The 19,839-nt window shown below is 45.9% G+C and overlaps 1 protein-coding gene across 3 annotated transcripts in view; it reads left to right on the top strand.

Annotated features, from left to right (window-relative positions):
• The window catches only part of LOC144492509 (rifampicin phosphotransferase-like), a 189,830-nt gene extending 182,441 nt beyond the window's left edge, over window positions 1-7,389 (top strand). For all 3 annotated transcript variants that reach the window (XM_078210601.1, XM_078210602.1, XM_078210600.1), the window contains one exon: window positions 1,355-7,389. In XM_078210601.1, coding sequence (XP_078066727.1) covers window positions 1,355-1,413 — 59 coding nt within the window. In that variant the 3' untranslated portion in view covers window positions 1,414-7,389. The remainder of the gene's footprint in view (window positions 1-1,354) is intronic.
• The last annotated feature ends 12,450 nt before the right edge of the window (window positions 7,390-19,839 follow it).

The raw sequence follows: 19,839 nt of genomic DNA, 5'->3' as shown, positions 1-19,839 counted from the left end.
GCTCTGAATGCGCCACCAGAAAATATGGCTCTCAAAAAATCAGGATGTCCTTTTTTCAAGGACAGCCCGATGTAAAACAAAATAGAGAAAACAAGTACCCCGTGTAAACGGAATTTACCCTCCCCAAGCTCCAGGAACATAGAAATTAGGAGCTGAAGTAGGCAAGTCAGCCCCTCGAGCCTGCTCCACCATTCAATCAGATCATGGCTGATCTCTCCCTGGTCTCAAATCCACCTCTCTTCCCGTTCCCCATATCCCTTTAACCTGCTTTTTTAATCAGAAATATATCTATCGCATTCTTGAAAACATTTAATGACCCCTGAAACGGAGTCCCTCCGCCCCCAGAGGGAACACCCACCCAGAGTCAGTGCCCCCATGGAAATAAAACAACCACCATTACGGAACTCTCGGTGCTTCCCAAATGGAACCGCCCCCCACCCCCCCCCGAATTATATTGGGGCATCAGCCTAAATTTTGTGCTCAAGTCTTTGGTGTGGGGTTTGAATCCACAAACTTCGGAATCAGGGATGGAAATGCTATGTCTGAGGCGAAGTTGACCCTGTATTTAACATTCAAATTTACCGGGTGATGATTGTTGAAGTGTTTCCCTGGTGCATTGAGGTGCTATATGAATGTCACTGGTCTGGTAATCCAGAGAGGCCCAGGCTAATGCCAAGAGGTTCGGGGCAGCTGGTGGAATTTAAATTCAATGCACAGATCTGGAATATAATGCTCGTCTCAGTGATGGTGACCATGAAACTATTGTCAGTTACCATAAAGACTCATTTGGTTCACTTCAGGAAATCTGCCATCCTTATCTGGTGCAGGCCCACACTCTTAACCGTCCGCTGAAATGTTCAGTTCAAGGAAGGCCCACCTCTCATAAAATAATAAATGTGCTGATGCAATGGTGACATTTTCTGCTGCCCTGCCCCCACCGCTACCACATGCTTTGGCCGGCTGTGGGATCTTCCTGTGCCACCACTATCCCATTGTTTTGCACCCTTTGCCGCCAGGACTGGGGGGGAAAATCCCACCCAGTGAAAATGCAGCCTTACATCCCGTATGCATGCGCCTTAGAGGAAGCAACCTGCTGTCCTTATCTGGTCTGGTCTAGCATATTGGTGACTGTAGATCCACAGCAAGTGTGGGTCACAGCAAGACTCATAACTGCCTTCTGAAATAGCCTAACGAGCTACTCAGTTCCATTCAAGAAAGTGGGTCATTGCCAACTTCTGAAGAACAAATTGGGATGGGTAATAAATGCTATTCTTGCCAGTGACAACCGCAACATGTGAATGAATGCAGAAAATATATTGTTCTGGTAAACAGATTTCTTTTTGACTGTTTGCAGGTGACACAGTGATTCTCAGTGGGAAAAATGGATATGTACAGAAAGTTGAAGAAAATTGAAAATTTATGAGGTCTTTTATTACGTGCCTATTCTTGCAATTTAAGATTAAATATAAATAGCACAGTTTTAATATCAATGGATTTGAACTGTAACTACAACAATAGTATTTTTATTTATAAATATTTATTATATATTACAATCATGGAATCCTTACAGTACAGAAGGAAGCCATTCGGCCCATCGAGTTAGCACTGACTCTCCGAAAGAATGTTTTACTCGGGTCCAACAGCCATTTATCCTGGCTAATCCCCCTAACCTGCACATCTTTGGACACGAAGGGGCAATTTAGCATGGCAAATCCACCTAACCCGCACATCTTTGGACTGTGGGAGGGAACCGGAGCACCCGGAGGAAGCCCACACAGACACGACAAGAATGTGCAAACTCCACATGGACAGTCATCCGAGGCTGGAAGTGAACCTGGGTCCCTGGCGCTGTGAGGCAGCAGTGCTGACCACTGTGCCGCTGTGCTGCCCATTGCCACCTTGCCACCCATTGCCCCCGTGCATCGCCCCCATCCTCCTGTGCACTGCATATTCACTGCATATTTTATGACACAACACAACTGAAATGTCATCCTTTATGTTTTGAATCCACCTGCAATCACAAATATTTCCAAGATATAAGAGGAACAAAGCCTCATTTTTTGATTAGACACTTTACAGCCTTTTAACCCAATATCGGGTTCCAACAATTTCAGATCATAACATTGGAACACATACTTTTCTGGGTGACTGCTGTTGTTGGTGATTCAGATTTTTCCATCTGCACCTCCTCCAGGTGCATCCTTTCTTTCTTTACTTGTCCCATTTCCATCTCTTTTTGCCTCACAGCAGGCCGGAATTCTTTGGTGTCACTCAGCCAAATCTCTGTTCACTGCAGTGGGAACGGAAAATCCCTGCCGTGGCTGAGGTCAGGGAACTCCGGCCTTAGGGTGGGATTTTCTGGCCGTGCTCACCCCAAAACCAGAAAATCCCGCCCAAGGTCAACGCACTTTGCACGGTCCACCCCCTGCTTGCTATAATTCCCGAGGCAGGCGGGACAGGAAAATTCCCCCCATAATCTTGATCGTCATACATCCCATCGCAGGCCTCTCACTTTCACTCCTTCCTCCCTGTCCCTGCCTTTTAATTGATCAGAACCTGTTCCGTTTCTATCTTTCTCCAGTTGAAATGACAGATCAACAACTTGAAATGTTAAGTTTGTTCCCTTCTCCATAGATGCTGCCTAGATGGCTGAGTATTTCCAGCACTTTTTTAATTTGACCCTGACACTAGTTGATCAGAAACTTATTGCCTTTGTCAACAAATTATCACGGAGGTTGCATTGGAAATAAATGATTCTACCAGACTGACACAGAGCTTCAATTTCTCACTCAAATACAAAAGGTTGTGCCAATATGCAGTGGTCCTCCGCAGGAACACTTCCTTATCATTCTTCAGGAGGGGACAAGAACAGCGGAAAGCACAAGATCAGAAAAAACCATTGCTCTCAGAGATGAGGAGAATTTTTTCTCTCAAAGGGTTGTCCAACTTTGGAACTGTCTGCCTCAGAAGGTGGGCTCATTAAATATTATTAAGGCTGAAATAGATAGATTCATGTTAGGCCAGGCTTATGGGGGTATGTGGGAATGTTGAGTTAGAAACATATCAACCATGACCTTAACAATTGGCGGGGCAGGCTCCAGGGGCCAAAGAGCCGACCTCTGCTCTTATTTTACATGTTCGTGTGTGAGAGCAATTAGGATAGATAGGTTCTTGATCAATAAGAGGATCAAGGGTTGCGGGGAGAAGGCAGGAGAATGGAGATGAGAATCATATCAGCCCATGATTGAATGGCGGAGCAGACCCGATGGACCGAATGGTCTAATTCTGCTCCTATATCTTATGGTCTTATGGATCCGTAGCAAGATGCTAATAACCAAGCAGAGTTTCATTCTTATGAAAGCAAAATACTGCGGATGCCGAAACAAAAACAGAAAATTCTGGAAAGTCTGAGTAGCTCTGACACAGTAGCATCTCTGGTGAGAGAACGGGAGCCAATGTTTCGAGTCAGGATGACCCTGCTCTGACGAAGGGTCAGCTAGCTCTGACGGAGCATCATCCAGAGTCAAAATGTTGGCTCTATTTTCTCTCCACAGATGCTGTCAGACCTGCTGAGATTTTCTAGCATTTTCTGTTTTCATTGCACTCATTTCTTGCTTACCGAGACTGCACGCATCAGTGCAACAGCTGACAAATATGATAACATTCTTAAACCTGGCAGGCTTGACATAAAATGGCATAGAAAGTTCCAAGCATCAGCCTTTTCTAGTTGGAACAAGTCTTTTCTTCATGTCATCAACAGCATATGTCCTATATCATGTCCTATGTGGTCCTATAGGGATAGCCCAGGAAATTACCGAACGGTGAGTCTAACCTCAGTGGTTGTTAAGCTGATGGAGGAGATCCTGAGGGACAAGATTTATGAGCATTTAGAGAGGTTTAGTATGCTCAAGAATACTCAGCATGGTTTTGTCAAAGGCAGATCGAGCCTGGTGGAGTTCTTTGAAAATGTGACTAAACACATTGACGAAGGGAAAGCGGTAGATGTGGTTTATATGGATTTTAGCAAGGCGTTCGATAAGGTCCCCCATGCAAGGCTTCTAGAAAAAGTGAGAGGGCATGGGATCCAAGGGGCTGCTGCCCTGTGGATCCAGAACTGGCTTGCCCATAGGAGGCAGAGAGTGTGTATAGATGGGTCTTTTTCTAAATGGAGGTCGGTCAGCAGTGGTGTGCCCCAGGGATCTGTTCTGGGACCCTTGCTGTTTGTCATTTTCATAAATGACCTGGATGAGGAAGTGGAAGGATGGGTTGGTAAGTTTGCCGACGACACGAAGGTTGGTGGGGTTGTGGATAGTCTGGAGGGATGTCAGAAGTTCTCGAGGGACATAGATAGGATGCAAGGCAGGGCGGAGAAGTGGCAGATGGACTTCAACCCAGATAAATGCGTAGTGGTCCATTTTGGCAGGACAAATGGGATGAAGGAGTACAATATAAAGGGAAAGACTCTTAGTACTGTAGAGGATCAGAAGGACCTTGGGGTCCGGGTCCATAGGTCTCTAAAATCGGCCCCACAGGTGGAGGAGGTGGTTAAGAAGGCGTATGGTGTGCTGGCCTTTATCAATCGAGGGATTGAGATTAGGAGTCCGGGGATAATGATGCAGCTATATAAGAGCCTCGTCAGACCCCACTTGGAGTACTGTGCTCAGTTCTGGTCGCCTCATTACAGGAAGGATGTGGAAAAGATTGAAAGGGTGCAGAGGCGATTTACAAGGATGTTGCCTGGATTGAGTGGCATGCCTTATGAGGATAGGCTGAGGGAGCTCGGTCTTTTCTCCTTGGAGAGATGTAGGATGAGAGGAGACCTAATAGAGGTATATAAGATGTTGAGAGGCATGGATCAGGTGAACCTCTCGGAGGCTTTTTCCCACGGTGGAAATGGTTGCTACAAGAGGACACAGGTTTAAGGTGCTGGGGGGTAGGTACAGGGGAAATGTTAGGGGTAAGTTTTTCACACAGAGGGTGGTGGGCGAGTGGAATCGGCTGCCGTCAGTGGTGGTGGAGGCAAACTCAATAGGGTCTTTTAAGAGACTCCTGGATGAGTATATGGGACTTAATAGGATGGAGGGTTATAGGTAGGCCTAAAAGGTAGGGATATGTTCGGCACAACTTGTGGGGCCGCAGGGGTTGTGCTGTAGTTTTTCTATGTTTGTATTCATGTACACCAAACCTCTCCCACTAACACTAGCAAACATTTGCTGTAAGTTCAATCCATTGAGTATGGGAGTTATTGGAATGTGGGTCAGGTCAGAAGTGACACTGATGGGAGTTGGGTAAGGTTGCAGATTTGCAAAATTATGGTTGAGCACATTGCCACAGAGGAAGACGGTAGAATTTAGTGGAAATAGTTGACTCCTTGTGTAATTTTGCATGAAGAAGAAGCTTTGTCCCACAGAGTAGTGAGCCTCTAGAATTCACCACCAGTATTACTGGTGAGGTTGAAACTCTAAACAGTATTCCATATTGGATAAGCAGAGGAAGAAAATAGAGTTGAAAGGATAAGGGGACAGAGTGAATAAATGTGATTAGAAATAGTTCGTCATGTGCTGACATATCTGTACATCAGTATAATCATGACCGATTATTTATTTCACTTCGGGAATGAGAGCGTCACTGACAAAGCCGCCATTTTTTGCTCATCCATAATGGTCATTGAGCAGACAGCGGCGAGTCGCTTTCTTGAACTGCTGTTGTCCATTTTGTGCTATTCGGGTGCTACTGGTGTGGGGGAGGTGGTGAGTTCCAGAATTTTGACACAGCGACAGTGAAGGAATGGCAATTCCAGTCAAATGGATGGAGGAGAACTTAAAGGCGTTGAGTCATATTGAAGGGGAGGCCTAGTGGTATTATCGCTACACTATTAATCCAGAAACTCAGCTAATGTTCTGGGGACCCGGGTTCGAATCCTGCCACGGCAGGTGGTGGAATTTGAATTCAATAAAAATTCAATAAAAAATTGAATTCAATAAAAAATACCTGGAATTAAGAATCTACTGATGAAACTATTGTTGATTGTCGGAAAAACCCATCTGGTTCATGAATGTCCTTTCGGGAAGGAAATCTGCCGTCCTTACCCGGTCTGGCTTACATGTGACTCCAGATCCACAGCAATGGGGTTAACTCTCACCTGCCCTCGGGCAATTAGGGATGGGCAATAAATGCTGGCCAACCAGTGACGCCCATGTCACATGAATGAATTTTTAAAAAGAGCAAAACAGGCTGCAAATTAAGCCATTCGACCGACCAACTCTGCTCCACCATTCAATCAAGGCTGATATGTTTCTCAACATATCCAACGCCGGCATCTCCACATCATGTTTCTCAACCCCATTCTTCCGTAACCTTTGATCTGCTTTCTAATCAAGAACCTATCTATCTCTATCTTAAGAATGGCCTGGCCTCCACCCCGTTCTGTGGCAATGAACGCCATAGATTCACCACCCTCAGCCTGAATAAATTCCTGCTCATCTTGGTTCTAAAGGGTCGTCCCTTTTCTGAGGCTCTTACCTCGGATCCTCGTCTCTCCTACCAATCCCTTTGTTACATCCATCCTTGCCAGGCCTTTCAATATTCTGTAAGTTTCAATGAGATTCCCCCCCCCCCCCCCGACCTTTCTAAACTCCATGTCCTCAAACACCACTCATATGGCAAGCCTTTCATTCTCGAGATCATTTTTGTGAACCTTCTCTGACCCTCTCCCAAGACCAGTACATCCTTCCTCAGATATGGAGCCCAAACTTGCTCACAATATTCCAAATGTGGTCTGACCAGGGCCTTATAAAGCCTCAGCAATACATCCCTGCTCTTGTATTCCAGTCCTCTTGAAATGAATGCTAACGTTGCATTTGCCTTCCTCACTACCAACTCAGCCTGCAGGCTAACCTTAAGATAATCCTGAACTAGGATTCCCAAGTCCTTTTGCGCTTCCGATTTCTGAATTCTCTCCCCATTTAGATAATAGTCTACGCCTCTATTCTCTTCAATATCTCATTTATTGTAAAAGTTATGCATTGAATTGTTCGGACACGGGTTTAAAATAGTTGATAGTCTAAAGTCAATATGAAGATTAACTCTTAAAGATTACCCAGTTGCCAAGCCATTGTTTTTTAATCCATATACACAGATAATTGTTCTATTAACTTCATCATTCCAATAAAGTGATCGTATTTAAGTAGCATATTAGCAATGATATAATTTATGCTTTTTATAACCAATCTGTGTCATGTCAACTGTGATTATGGAGGATTACTCGTGAACTGTGATAAATTATCTGTATTACTAATTATATGTAATGGGTGAAGTTAGGATCGATGATTATTTTGATGGTGACGTGATGCACCAAAGATTGTGTTCAATAAAAATGTATGCAACATGTGTGCATTGTTTGAGATTATGTGGCAGATGGAGTTCTATATGAGGAAGTGTGAGGTTGTCCACTCTGCACCTAAGCAAGACAAATTGGAGAATTTTCTCAATAGTGAAGCACTAGAAATTGTGGAAGGCATTTTGTCCATAAACACACATCACAAAAACTGACTGCGTGAGAATATCTAATCAAAAAAGCCAATGGAAAGTTGACCTTTATCTTAAGGAGGCTGGAATATAAAGGGGTGGAAGTTGTGCTTTGTCTGACCCATCTAGAATACTTTATTCAATTTTGGTCATCACAGCTCAAAGAGGCTATATAGGCACTGGAGTGTTTTTTCGGCAGGTTCTAAATGGGTTAAAATTGGCAGAGAAGTTGCATAAATTTGGCTTATATTGCCTTGACTCTGTAAGCTTGAGGCATATTTTAATTGATGTGTTTGGCATGATAAGTGGATTTTATACAGTAAATATAGATATCGGCAGCACGGTGGCACAGTGGTTAGCACTGCTGCCTCACAGCATGAGGGACCCGGGTTCAATTCCAGTCTTGGGTGACTGTGTGGAGTTTGCACATTCTCCCCACACCTGCGGGTGCTCTGATTTCCTCCCACAGTCCAAAAATGTGCAGGTTAGGTGGATTGGCCATGCTAAATTGCCCCTGAGTGTCCCAAGATGTGTAGGTTAGATGGATCAGCCATGGTAAATGTGTGGGGTTACAGGGATAGGATGGGAGAGAGGATCTGTGTAAGATACTCTGTCAGAGAGCCGGTCCAGACTCAATGGGCCGAATGGTGATGATGATGAACTCAGCACCATGCTGAGGAACGTTTGCAAGCAGTATCCTGGGGCTCGGTGACTGGCCTCCAAAGCCACAGCCATTTTCCTTTGTGCTACATATGACTTCAGTCAGTGGAGACCTTTCCCCTGACTCTCATTAGCCTTCTTCATGTCACTTGCTGGTAGACATAAGATCAAATGGATGAGCGGAGGTCCTGCCCATTTTACTGATGGTCTTAGGAATATTCAGCATGAAAAGTTATTTTGTAAATTTGGGTCACACATAGAGAAGCATCTTATACTGGAATCAGTGAACTTGCAAGCAGACAAGAACACACAACACCACCATGGTCTACTGTTGAAATAATGGAGTGCTGTAAATGTTAATAAAGTGCCCTCTCACACAAGATTATTCATTTCAATGATGGACCTACACTGCTCCACCGGAATTATCTGTCAACTGTGAATGCCATTTTCTACCAAGTACTGTGTTTGCAAAGCTATTAATTATCTCTTGAAGATTATCAGTGGTCTCTTGCAGAGATTGCAAGAGCCTTCAATACCAGAACAGTTTAACAATAAGTTAGTGCGTATAGTACACTTACATCAGTAGTCAGCATTGTTTCTAAAGCAAGAGAAACATTTGTTTGTTGCATAACCCTCTTGCTTCAGCAACACATTCATCAAATTAAACTCTGATCTCTAAAGTAGAGAAAGACTTTCTTGACTTGTTCCATGCAAAATAAACTCAATTGTATATCATTCTAAACTGATGATTTAGTAGGTAATGCTTGTAGAAGCATCCTAACTGAAGGATCCAGTTGCCTAGTTCGCAGCTATAAATTTGCTTAACACTCAAAACATGACATGCGCGTAACAAACCTAGGAACATGGAAATCTAGGAACAGAAGTGGGCCATTGAGCCCCCTGAGCTTGTTCCATCATTCAATAAAATCAAGTGTGGCCTCCAACCAAACTCCACAAACTGCATTTCTTCCATATTAATCTTAATCATCCTCAGTTTTCAAATTAACAATTGAGCATCAGTTGCCATTTGTGGAAGAGAGATCCATCCTTTACGACCCTAACTTCACTCCTGAGGATCTGGCTATAATGCGTAGACCAGGTCCCATGTTGTACGCTCTCCAACCAGCCGAAATATCTCCACAACACGCATCAACATGAATGGTTTTACACTTACAAAAAAAAAACTTCAAGAGATAACGCAGCACTTGCATCAAAACTTGCTTTCATACACTTTAGACCACAGACCAAAAGATGTGGGAGCAGAATTAGACCATTTGGCCCATCGAGTCTGCTCTGCCATTCAATGAGATTATGACGGATCTGATGTGATACTTGATGACCCAGCCTCTGCAACCCTCTGCAGTAAAGAATTCCACAGTTTTACTAACCTCTGAGAAGAAATTCCTCCTCGTGACTGGATGAGAATATAGGGTAAGAAGTCTCACAACACCAGGTTAAAGTCCAACAGGTTTATTTGGTAGCAAATACCATAAGCTTTCGGAGCGCTGCTCCTTCGTCAGATGGAGTGGAAATGTGCTCTCAAACAGTGCACAGAGACACAAAATCAAGTTACAGAATACTGATTAGAATGCGAATCCCTACAACCAGCCAGGGGTTAAAGATACAGACAGTGTGGGTGGAGGGAGCATTAAGCACAGGTTAAAGAGATGTGTATTGTCTCCAGACAGGACAGCCTGCAAGTTCAGGAGGCAAGCTGTGGGGGTTACTGATGTGACATAAATCCAACATCCCGGTTTAGGCCGTCCTCATGTGTGCGGAACTTGGCTATCAGTTTCTGCTCAGCGACTCTGCGCTGTCGTGTGTCGTGAAGGCCGCCTTGGAGAATGCTTACCTGAAGATCCAAGGCTGAATGCCCGTGACTGCTGAAGTGCTCCCCCACAGGAAGAGAACAGTCTTGCCTGTTGATTGTCGAGCGGTGTTCATTCATCCGTTGTCGTAGCGTCTGCATAGTTTCCACAATGTACCCCAATTGGGCATTACTGGCTGGCCATCATTTATTGCCCATCACAGTTCCCCTTGAGAAGGTGGTGGTGAGCTGCCTTCGTGAAATTCTGCGGCCCATGTGTTGTGGGTTGACCCACAATGCCATTAGGGAGGTAATTCCAGGATTTTGACCCAGCGATTGCAAAGAAATGGTGATATATTTCCCAATCAGGATGGTGAGTAGCTTGGAGGGGAACTTGCAGGTGGTGGTGTTCCCATGTATCTGTTGCCCTTGTCCTTCTAGATGGAAATGGTCGTGGGTTTGGAAGGTGCTGTCTAAGGATCTTTGGTGAATTGCGGCAGTGCATCTTGTAGATAGTACACACTGCTGCTACTGAGTGTCAGTGGTGGAGGGAGTGGATGTTTGAAAATGTGGTGCCAATCAAGCGGCCTGTTTTGTCCTGGATGGTGTCAAGCTTCTTGAGTGTTGTTGGAGCTGCACCCATCCAGGCAAGTGGGGAGTATTCCATCACACTCCTGACTTGTGCCTTGTAGATAGTGGACAAGCTTCGGGGAGTCAGGAGGTGAGTTACTCGCTGCAGTATTCCTATCCTCTGACCTACTCTTGTAGCTACTGTGTTTATGTGGCGAGTGCAGTTGAGTTTCTGGTCAATGATAACCCCAAGGATGTTGATAGTGGGAGATTCAGTGATGGTAACAACATTGAATGTCAAGGGGCGGTGGTTAGACTATCTCTTATTAGAGATGGTCATTGCCTGGCATTTGTGTGGCGTGAATGTTACTTGCCACTTGTCAGCCCAAGCCTGGGTATTGTCCACATCTTGTTGCATTTGAACATGGACGGCTTCAGTATCTTGAGGAGTCGCAAATGGTGGTGAACATTGTGCAATCATCGGCAAACATCCCCACTTCTGACCTTATGACAGAGGGAAGGTCATGGATCAAGCAGCTGAAGATGGTTGGGCCTAGGACACTACACTGAGGGACTCCTGCAAAGATGTCCTGGAGCTGAGGTGACTGACCCTCCACACAACCACAACCATCTTCCTATGTACCAGGTATGACTCCAACTAGCAGAGAGTTTGCCCCCTGAAACTTATTGATTCCAGTTTTGCTAGGGCTCCTTGATGCCACACTCGGTCGAAAGCGGCCTTGATGTCAAAGGCTGTCACTCTCACCTCACCTCTGGAATTCAGCTCTTTCGCCCATGTTTGAAGCAAGGCTGTAATGAGGTCAGGAGCTGAGTGACCCTGGCCAAACCTAAACTGGGCATCACTGAGCAGGTTATTGCTGAGCAGGTGCTACTTGATCGCACTGTTGATGGCCCCTTCCATCACTTTGTTGATGATCGAGAGTAGACTGATTGGGTGGTGATTGGCCGGGTTGGATTTGTCCTGCTTTTTGTGTACAGGACATACCAGGGCAATTTTCCACATTGCTGGGTAGACGCTAGTGTCATAACTGTACTGGAAGAGTTTGGCTGGGGGAGTGGCAAGTTCTGAAGCACAAGTTTTCAGTACTGCTGCTGGAATGTTGTCAGGGCTCATTGCCTTTGCAGCATCCAGTGCCTCCAAAAAACCTACAAAGGGTTGTGAACACAGTCCAGTCCATCGCGCAAACCAGCCTCCCATCCATTGACTCCGTCTACACTTCCCGCTGCCTCAGAAAAGCAGCCAGCATAATTAAGGACTCCACGCATCCTGGACATACTCTCTTCCACCTTCTTTTGTTGGGAAAAGGATAGAAAAGTCTGAGGTCACGTACCAACTGACTCAAAAACAGCTTCTTCCCTGCTGCCATCAGGCTTTTGAATGGACCTACCACGTATTAAGTTAATTGTTCTCTACACCCTAGGTATTACTGTAATGACTACATTTTACCACCCCTCTTTTCCTTCTCTCATCGAATCCCTACAGTGCAGAAGGAGGCCATTTGGCCCATCGAGTCTGCACCGACCACAATCCCACCCAGGCCTTATTCCCATAACCCGTCATGTTTAGCCTGCTAATCCTCCTGACAACTGAGGAGCAATTTAGCACAGCCAATCAACTTAACCTGTGCATCTTTGGACTGTGGGAGGAAACCGGAGCACCCGGAGGAAAACAACGCAAACAATGGGGAGAACGCGCAAACTCCATACCGGCAGTGCCCGAGGCTGGAATTGAACCCGGGTCCCTAGTGCTGTGAGGCTGCAGTGCTAAACACTATGCCACCGTGTTGCACATGTACTCCTATGTACTCTATGGTATGCTTTGTATAGCGTGCAAGAAACAATGCTTTTACACTGTATATCAAAACATGTGACCATAATAAAAAAAAATCATGAAAGAAATTAGGAACCTGTCTGGATAAATGTGCTGTGGTTTGTGGCTCCATCTAATGGTAGACGTTTGCAGGTGCGACCAGATGCTGATTTATTAGCAGATATTCCAAAACGTTCGATGGAATTAGGAACACTGAAATCAGGAAATTTAATATATTACTGATGAAAGCCTGAAATGTTAAATTTATTTCTCACCCACAGATGCTGCCTCACCTGCTGAGTGCTGCCAGCAATTTCTATTTTGATTCCAGATTTCCACACTGCCACCTCACAGCACCAGGGACCCAGGTTCGATTCTTGGTTTGGGTCACTGTCTGTGCGGAGTCTGCACCATCTCTCCATGTCTGCATGGGTTTCCTCCAAATGCTCCAATTTCCTCCCACAGTCCAAACGACGTGCTGGTTAGGTGCATGGGCCATGCTAAATTCTCCCTCAGTGTACCCAAACAGGCGCTGGAGCGTGGCAATTAGGGGATTTTCACAGCGACTTCATTGCAGTGTTAATGTAAGCCTACTCCTGACACTCCATATAAATGATTTAGATTTGAAGGGTTGATCAGTAAGTTCAGGGACAATACGAAAATTGGTAGTGTGGTAAATAGTGAGAAGGATAGCTATAGGTTACAGGAGGATACAGACAGGCTGGTCAGAGGGCTGATCAGTGGCAAATGGAATTCATCTGGATAAGTGTGAGGTGATGCGTTTGGGCAGGACAAACAAGGCAAAGGAATATACGATGAATGGCAGGACCCTGGGAAGCACTGAGGATCAGAGGGACCTTGGTGCGTATGTACACCAGTCCCAAAGGTAGCAGGACAGGTGAGTAAATGATGACGAAGACATATGCTTTATTTGCCTTTATTGAGAAGGCAGAGAGTTTAAGAGCAGGGAGGTTCTGCTGGAACTATATAAAATGTTGGTTAGGCCACAGCTGGAGTTTTATGTGCAGTCCTGGAATCCACATTATAGGAAGGATGTGATAGCACAGGAGAGGTTGCAGAGGAGATTCAGCAGGACGTTGTCTGGGCTGGAGAGTTTTAGTTATGAAGAGATTGAATAAACTGGGCTAGTTTCCTTGGAGCAGAGGAGACTGAGGAGGGTCATGGTTGAGATGTATAAAATTATGAGGTGTGTGGATAGACAGGAAGAAAGTTTTCTCTTTCGTGGAGGGATCAATGACCAGGGGGCATAAATTTAAGGTATGGGGCAGGAGACTGAGAAGGTATGTGAGGAAAAACCTTTTCACCCAGAGAGTGGTAGGAATCTGGAACTCATTGCCTGAAAGGGTGTAGGAGGCAGAGAAGTATTCAGATGTGCACTTGTGATGCCAAGGCATACAATGCTCTGGGCCAAGTGTTGGAAAATGGGATTAGAATAGTTGGGTGATTTGTATTTGACCAGCGCAGACTCAATGGGCTGAATATCCTTTTTTTGTGCTGTAAACCTCTATGACTCTTTAGGTAACTCACCTCTTGACTCCCCAATGTCCGTCCACCATCTACAACGCAAAAGTCAAAAGTGTAATGGAATATTCTCCACTTGCCTGGATGAGTGCAGCATTCAACAAAACTCAAAGAACTTGACACCATCCAGGACAAAGATTCCCATTTGATTGGCAGCCTATCCACCAACATTTGCCCCTTCTATCACTGGCAAACAGTGGCAGTGTGCACCATCTATAAGATACACTGCAGAAACTCACCAGGATCCTCGCGCTGCATATTCCAAACTCAAGACTGCTACCATCTAGAAGGACAAGGGCAGCAGACACATGGGAATACCACCACCTGGAGGTTCTTCTCCAAGCCATTCACCATCCTGACTTGGAAATATATTGCCGTTTCTTCACTGTCATTGGGTCAAAATCCTGCCACTCCGTCCCTAGCAGCCCTGCGGATTGCCTATATCTCAGAGACTGCAGCAGTTCAAGAAGGCAGCTCACCAACTTCTTCTGAAGGGCAATTGGGGATGCTGGCCTAGCCAGCGACACCTACATCCTTTGAATGTATTAAAGAAAAGCCACTGGATATCTGCAAGATGATCAATGGAAGCCTTTAAGGTGCTTCTAGAATTGGCATGGCTAAAGGGTCAAATGACATCTTGTCATTTCTAAAGTGCATAGAATCCCTACAGTGCAGAAAGAGGCTATTCGGCCCATCGAGCCTGCACCAACAACAATCTCACGCTGGCAGTACCCACACAATCCCTCACATTCACCCTGCTAAACCCTCTAACCTACGCATACCAGAACACTATGGGCAATTTAGCATGGACAATTAACCTAACCCAACATCTTTGGACTGTGGGAGGAAACCGGAGCATCCAGAGAAACCCACGCAGACACGGGGAGAACATGTAAATTCCACACAGACAGTGACCCAAGCTGGGGCTTGAACCCGGGTCCCTGGAGCTGTGAGGTGGCAGTGCTAACAACTGTGCCACCGTGCTGCCCATATATGCAGGTTAGGCATAATCAGTATTCCAGATCTGACATAGTAGGAATATATTAGGTAAGGTTGAACATATCTTGGGTGCACTCAAGCCTCTTCTAGCCTCTTTGGATTCAAATGTCAAGCAACTGGGATGGCATCTGAGTCACCCAGACCTGTGAGGTAGTGCCTCAGCTGGAAGGCTGGAAGGCTGGATCAGGGACAGGTGATTAGCGCAGACGCAGCTCTGGCCATGACAGTGGTTTTCGGGTAGTGATTGGGAGATTTACCACAGTTGCCCATTACTCCTTAACCTGTTGGATCTGTCTGCCCACAGGGAGAAGAGGATTGAATGAAGGAGCCAATACTCTCTGCTGCCATCTTGATGGTGAGGAACTGATTGAAGAGGAGAAGAAGGGCACGGCGCTATCTAGCACAGCTTCTAGAAGAGACCTGGTCTGAGGACCATGGTCCAGGGGAGCCCAAACAAAACCCGGAGCATGAGAAGGACAGACCCATGCCACAGAGGTGATGCATAAGGAGATGGGGTTTACGAAAGACATTGATCCTATCAGGAGATGAGTGAGAGATGATGCCATGCATCTGCTTGCCATGAGACCTTGTGGCTCATATTTACCGCATTCTGCAGAAGGAGCTAACGCCCCATGGACTGGGAGAACATGCCCTGCAGTGCCCCTGAAGGTTACCGCGCACTCAATTCTTCTGCGTGTGGATCATTCCACAGATCCACAAAGGACTTATGTGGCACCTCTTAGTCCTCAGCACAGAAATGTATCAAGAGGTGACCTCTACAGTAAGTGGGGAACCCATTGCTAATCTCACCTATGACCATATTTAGTCTCCACAGCAGAAAATTGCACCTATAATAATTTATCGGTGCAGAATTTGGCCCAATCATTTTTAGCTGTTTCTTCAGAGCGACACTGTGGCACAGTGGTTAGCACTGCTGCCTCACAGCACCAGGGACTCAGGTTCAATTCCAGCCTCAGGTCACTGTCTGTGCGGAGTTAGCACTTACTCTCTGTTTCTGTGTGGGTTTCCTCCGGGTGCTCCGGTTTCCTCCCACAGTCCAAAGATGTGTGGGTTAGGTCGGTTGGCCATGCTAAATTGACCCTTAGTGTCAGGTGGGTTAGCTGGGTAAATGTGTGGGGTTACGGGAATAGGGCCTGGGTGGGATTGTGGTCGGTACAGACTCCATGGGCCTCCTTCCGTACTGTAGGGATTCAATGATCTTTCTTGTGTCATCAAGGTATAAATGGGCTTTGCTGATAAATCTACAGTGGTCAGCTCCATTCACAATGCTTTCAATAATGAAGCATCCCGTGCCAACCTACAACAGGGGTCTGAACGACATCCAGACTTGGGCTGACAAACATCATGTAACATTTGTCGCACTTAAGTACTACGCAATAACTATCTTGCTGCACATAAAGACGGAGGTACCTCACCTTGACCCTCAGTAGCATCATTAAATGCAGCGTAATCTTAGAAACCCTACAGCACAGAAAGAGGCCATTCGGCCCATCGAGTCTGCACCGACCACAATCCCACCCAGACCCTACCCCCATATCCCTACATATTTACCCACTAATCCCTCTAATCTATGCATCCCAGGACACTAAGGGCAATTTTAGCATGGCCAATCAACCTAACCCGCACATCTTTGGACTGTGGGAGGAAACCGGAGCACCCGGAGGAAACCCACGCAGACACGAGGAGAATGTGCAAACTCCACACAGACAGTGACCCAAGCCGGGAATCGAACCCAGGTCCCTGGAGCTGTGAAGCAGCAGTGCTAACCACTGTGCTACCGTGCCGCCCATAATCGATATCCTGGAGGAGCACATTTATTTATCAGTGTCACAACTAGACTTACATTAACACTGCAATGAAGTTGGTGTGAAAATCCCCTAGTCACCACACACCAATGCCTGTTCGGGTATACTGAGGGAGAATTTAGCATGGCCAATGCAGCTCACCAGCACGTCTTTTGGACTGTGGGAGGAAACCGGAGAACCCGGAGGAAACCCACGCAGACACGGGGAGGACGTGCAAACTCCACACAGATAGTGACCCAAACCAGGAATCGAACCCTGTGAGGCAGCAGTGCTAACCACTGCGTCACCGTGTCGCCCTAACCAGAATAGTAACTGGAACAACCATATCAACACTGAAGGCTGGGTACACTGTGGCAATAACTCCCCTCATGTATCTGAATGTTTCTTCACCATATCTAAGGATGATTGAGGTGGAGATGCCGGCGTTGGACTGGGGTGGGCACAGTAAGAAGTCTCACAACACCAGGTTAAAGTCCAACATGTTTATTCGGAATCACAAACAGCGACCACTCCACTTACCTGATGAAGGAGCAGCTTTCCAAAAGCTTGTGATTCCAAATAAACCTGTTGGACTTTAACCTGGTGTTCGAAGGATGAAGTAAGAGACTGGCGGATTATTCAGCAGCTATTTGAAATGATGTAGCCGCAACAGTAATCAGGGGCCTCAACAGCAGCAGTTTGCTTGATCAGTGACCCTACTCTGAACTCTTATCAACCTCTCCCCCTTTGGAACACTGTGATTGCAATATACCTGAAGCATGTACTGCAGAATCATACTGCTATTAATTTAACAGCACCTTCCAGCCTTGCCAGGACAAAAACAGTCACAACAGTACCTCCAAGATATCTCTCCCAGTCTTGGTTTGGAAATATGCTAGGACTCTTTCATCATATTTGTGTTAAAATCTGAGCATTCACTGGAATATAGTGTTCAATTCTGGCCGCCACACTACCACAAGGATGTGGAGACTTTGGAGAGGGTGCAGAAAAGACTTACCAAGATGTTGCCTGGTATGGAGGGCATTAGCTATGACGAAAGGTTGGAGAAACTTGGTTTGTTCTCACTGGAACGACGGAGGTTGAGGAGCGACCTAAAAGAAGTCTTCAAGATTATGAGGGGCATGGACAGAGTGGATAATCAGAAGCTTTTTCCCAGGGTGGAAGAGTCAATTACTAGGGGGCACAGGTTTAAGGTGCGAGGGGCAAGGTTTAAAGGAGATGTACGAGGCAAAATTTTTGCACAGAGGGTGGTGGGTGCCTGGAACTTGCTGCCAGTGGAAGTCGTGGAAGCAGATACAATAGTGAGTTTTAAGGGGCGACTGGACAAATACATAGCTAGGATGGGAATAGAGGGATACGGTCCCCAGAAGGGTAGGGGGTTTTAGTTCAGTCGGGCAGCATGGTCGGTGCAGGCTTGGCGAGCCGAAGGGCCTGTTCCTGTGCTGTAATTTTCTTTATTCTTTGTTCCTTCATTCCCTGCCAACGCCACAAGGAGGCAGCAGTTGGTGGGGTACGACTGCTTTACCTTCACAAAGCAGTGAGGATGGAGAGTAAATATGGCGAAGCCAGTGTCACCCAGAATCAAGGACAAATTTAAACGAGATTTGGAAATAAAGTTGATAAATACTTGAAATCGGAAAAGTTTAGGGAGTACGAGTGAAGGACAGGGAAATGGAACTCAATTTTTTTTTCAGAACCAGCACAGGCACAATGGGCTGAATGGCCTCTTTTGGTACAATAAGATTCCATAATGACCTGGTTTACAGTCATGTGCAGATTATTGCACTTTGCTAATACATCAGGGCTGGAGCAGTGATGGAGCAAAAATCAATTCAAATTCCACCATGGTGGTTTGAGAATTTGTATTTGAATTAGAATTCGGGAAATGTGAGGCTCGTGTCAGCAAAAGTGGCCATGGAGTTCTTGGATGATTGTAACTTTGCCATTTAGGAAAATAAATCTACCATCCAGATTCCAGCCTTACACCTGAAGTAAGGTTGATTCTTAACCACCCTCTCAGCAACTGGGAATGAGCAATAAATGCTAGCCCACTGACACCACACCCATATGGACCTCATTTATAGAAGGCAGGGTTTTACGGCCTCACTTGTCCCGAAACCGTAAAATCCTGCCCGAGGTTAACGGAACTTCCCATTGTCCGCCCCTCGCCCGCTACGATTCCTGTGATGGGCGGGGTGGTAAAATTCCAGCCAGTATCTCAAATTGGCAATCAGAACATCTGACTTAAAAGAGCACTGGTCTCCACTTCATGACTCTTTCACCTGCAATTAGGATCACCTCATAATCTGAATAAAGACCAATTTGCTTTCATTAAAGGGTGGCACGATGGCACAGTGGTTAGCACTGCTGCCTCACAACACCAGGGACCCGGGTTCAATTCCAGCTTTGGGTCACTGTCTGTGTGGAGTTTGCACGTTCTCCCCATGTTTGTGTGGATTTCCTCCGGGTACTCCGCTTTCCTTCCACAGTCCAGAGATGTGCGGGTTAAGTTGATTGGACATGCTAAATTGCCACTTAGTGTCAGGGGAACTAGCAGGGTAAATATGGGGTCGGGGGTGGGTGGGATTGTGGTTGGTGCAGACTCGATAGGCCGAATGGTCTCCTTCTGCACTGCAGGGATACTATGAAATGAGGAGCCTCTGTCATATAAATGTGTTGGTGGACTTCGACTGCCACAATGAAAATTGATTTTGTTTGAAGCTTTCAAGGAATATAGCTGGTAGTCTGGGTGAGTTCTAGGTAAACACTGCAGATAGCAGTCTGTATGACAAAATGACTGATCGGAAAACAAAAGTGCAGAAGATTGCACCCTTGTTTCATTTTGCTTTCACAGGCATTTGCATGTTCCGTGAATTCCTGATGAGGGTGCTACTGATCTATTTAAATGTTCTGTGTTCAACATTGCACAGACTTGCCAGTGCTATAGCCCTGAATATTTGTATATTTCCAAATTTGGGCAAGAGATACAAACCTTCAGGGGGGATGTGAGGAAGAACATTTTTTTATACAGTGAATGGTAATGACCTGGAACTTGCTACCTACGAGGGTGCTAGAAA

This window comes from Mustelus asterias, chromosome 4 (assembly GCF_964213995.1).
Source record: "Mustelus asterias chromosome 4, sMusAst1.hap1.1, whole genome shotgun sequence".
NCBI classification, from domain to species: domain Eukaryota; kingdom Metazoa; phylum Chordata; class Chondrichthyes; order Carcharhiniformes; family Triakidae; genus Mustelus; species Mustelus asterias.
Note: the sequence above shows the minus strand (reverse complement) of the source record. Positions and strands in the feature narration are given on the sequence as shown.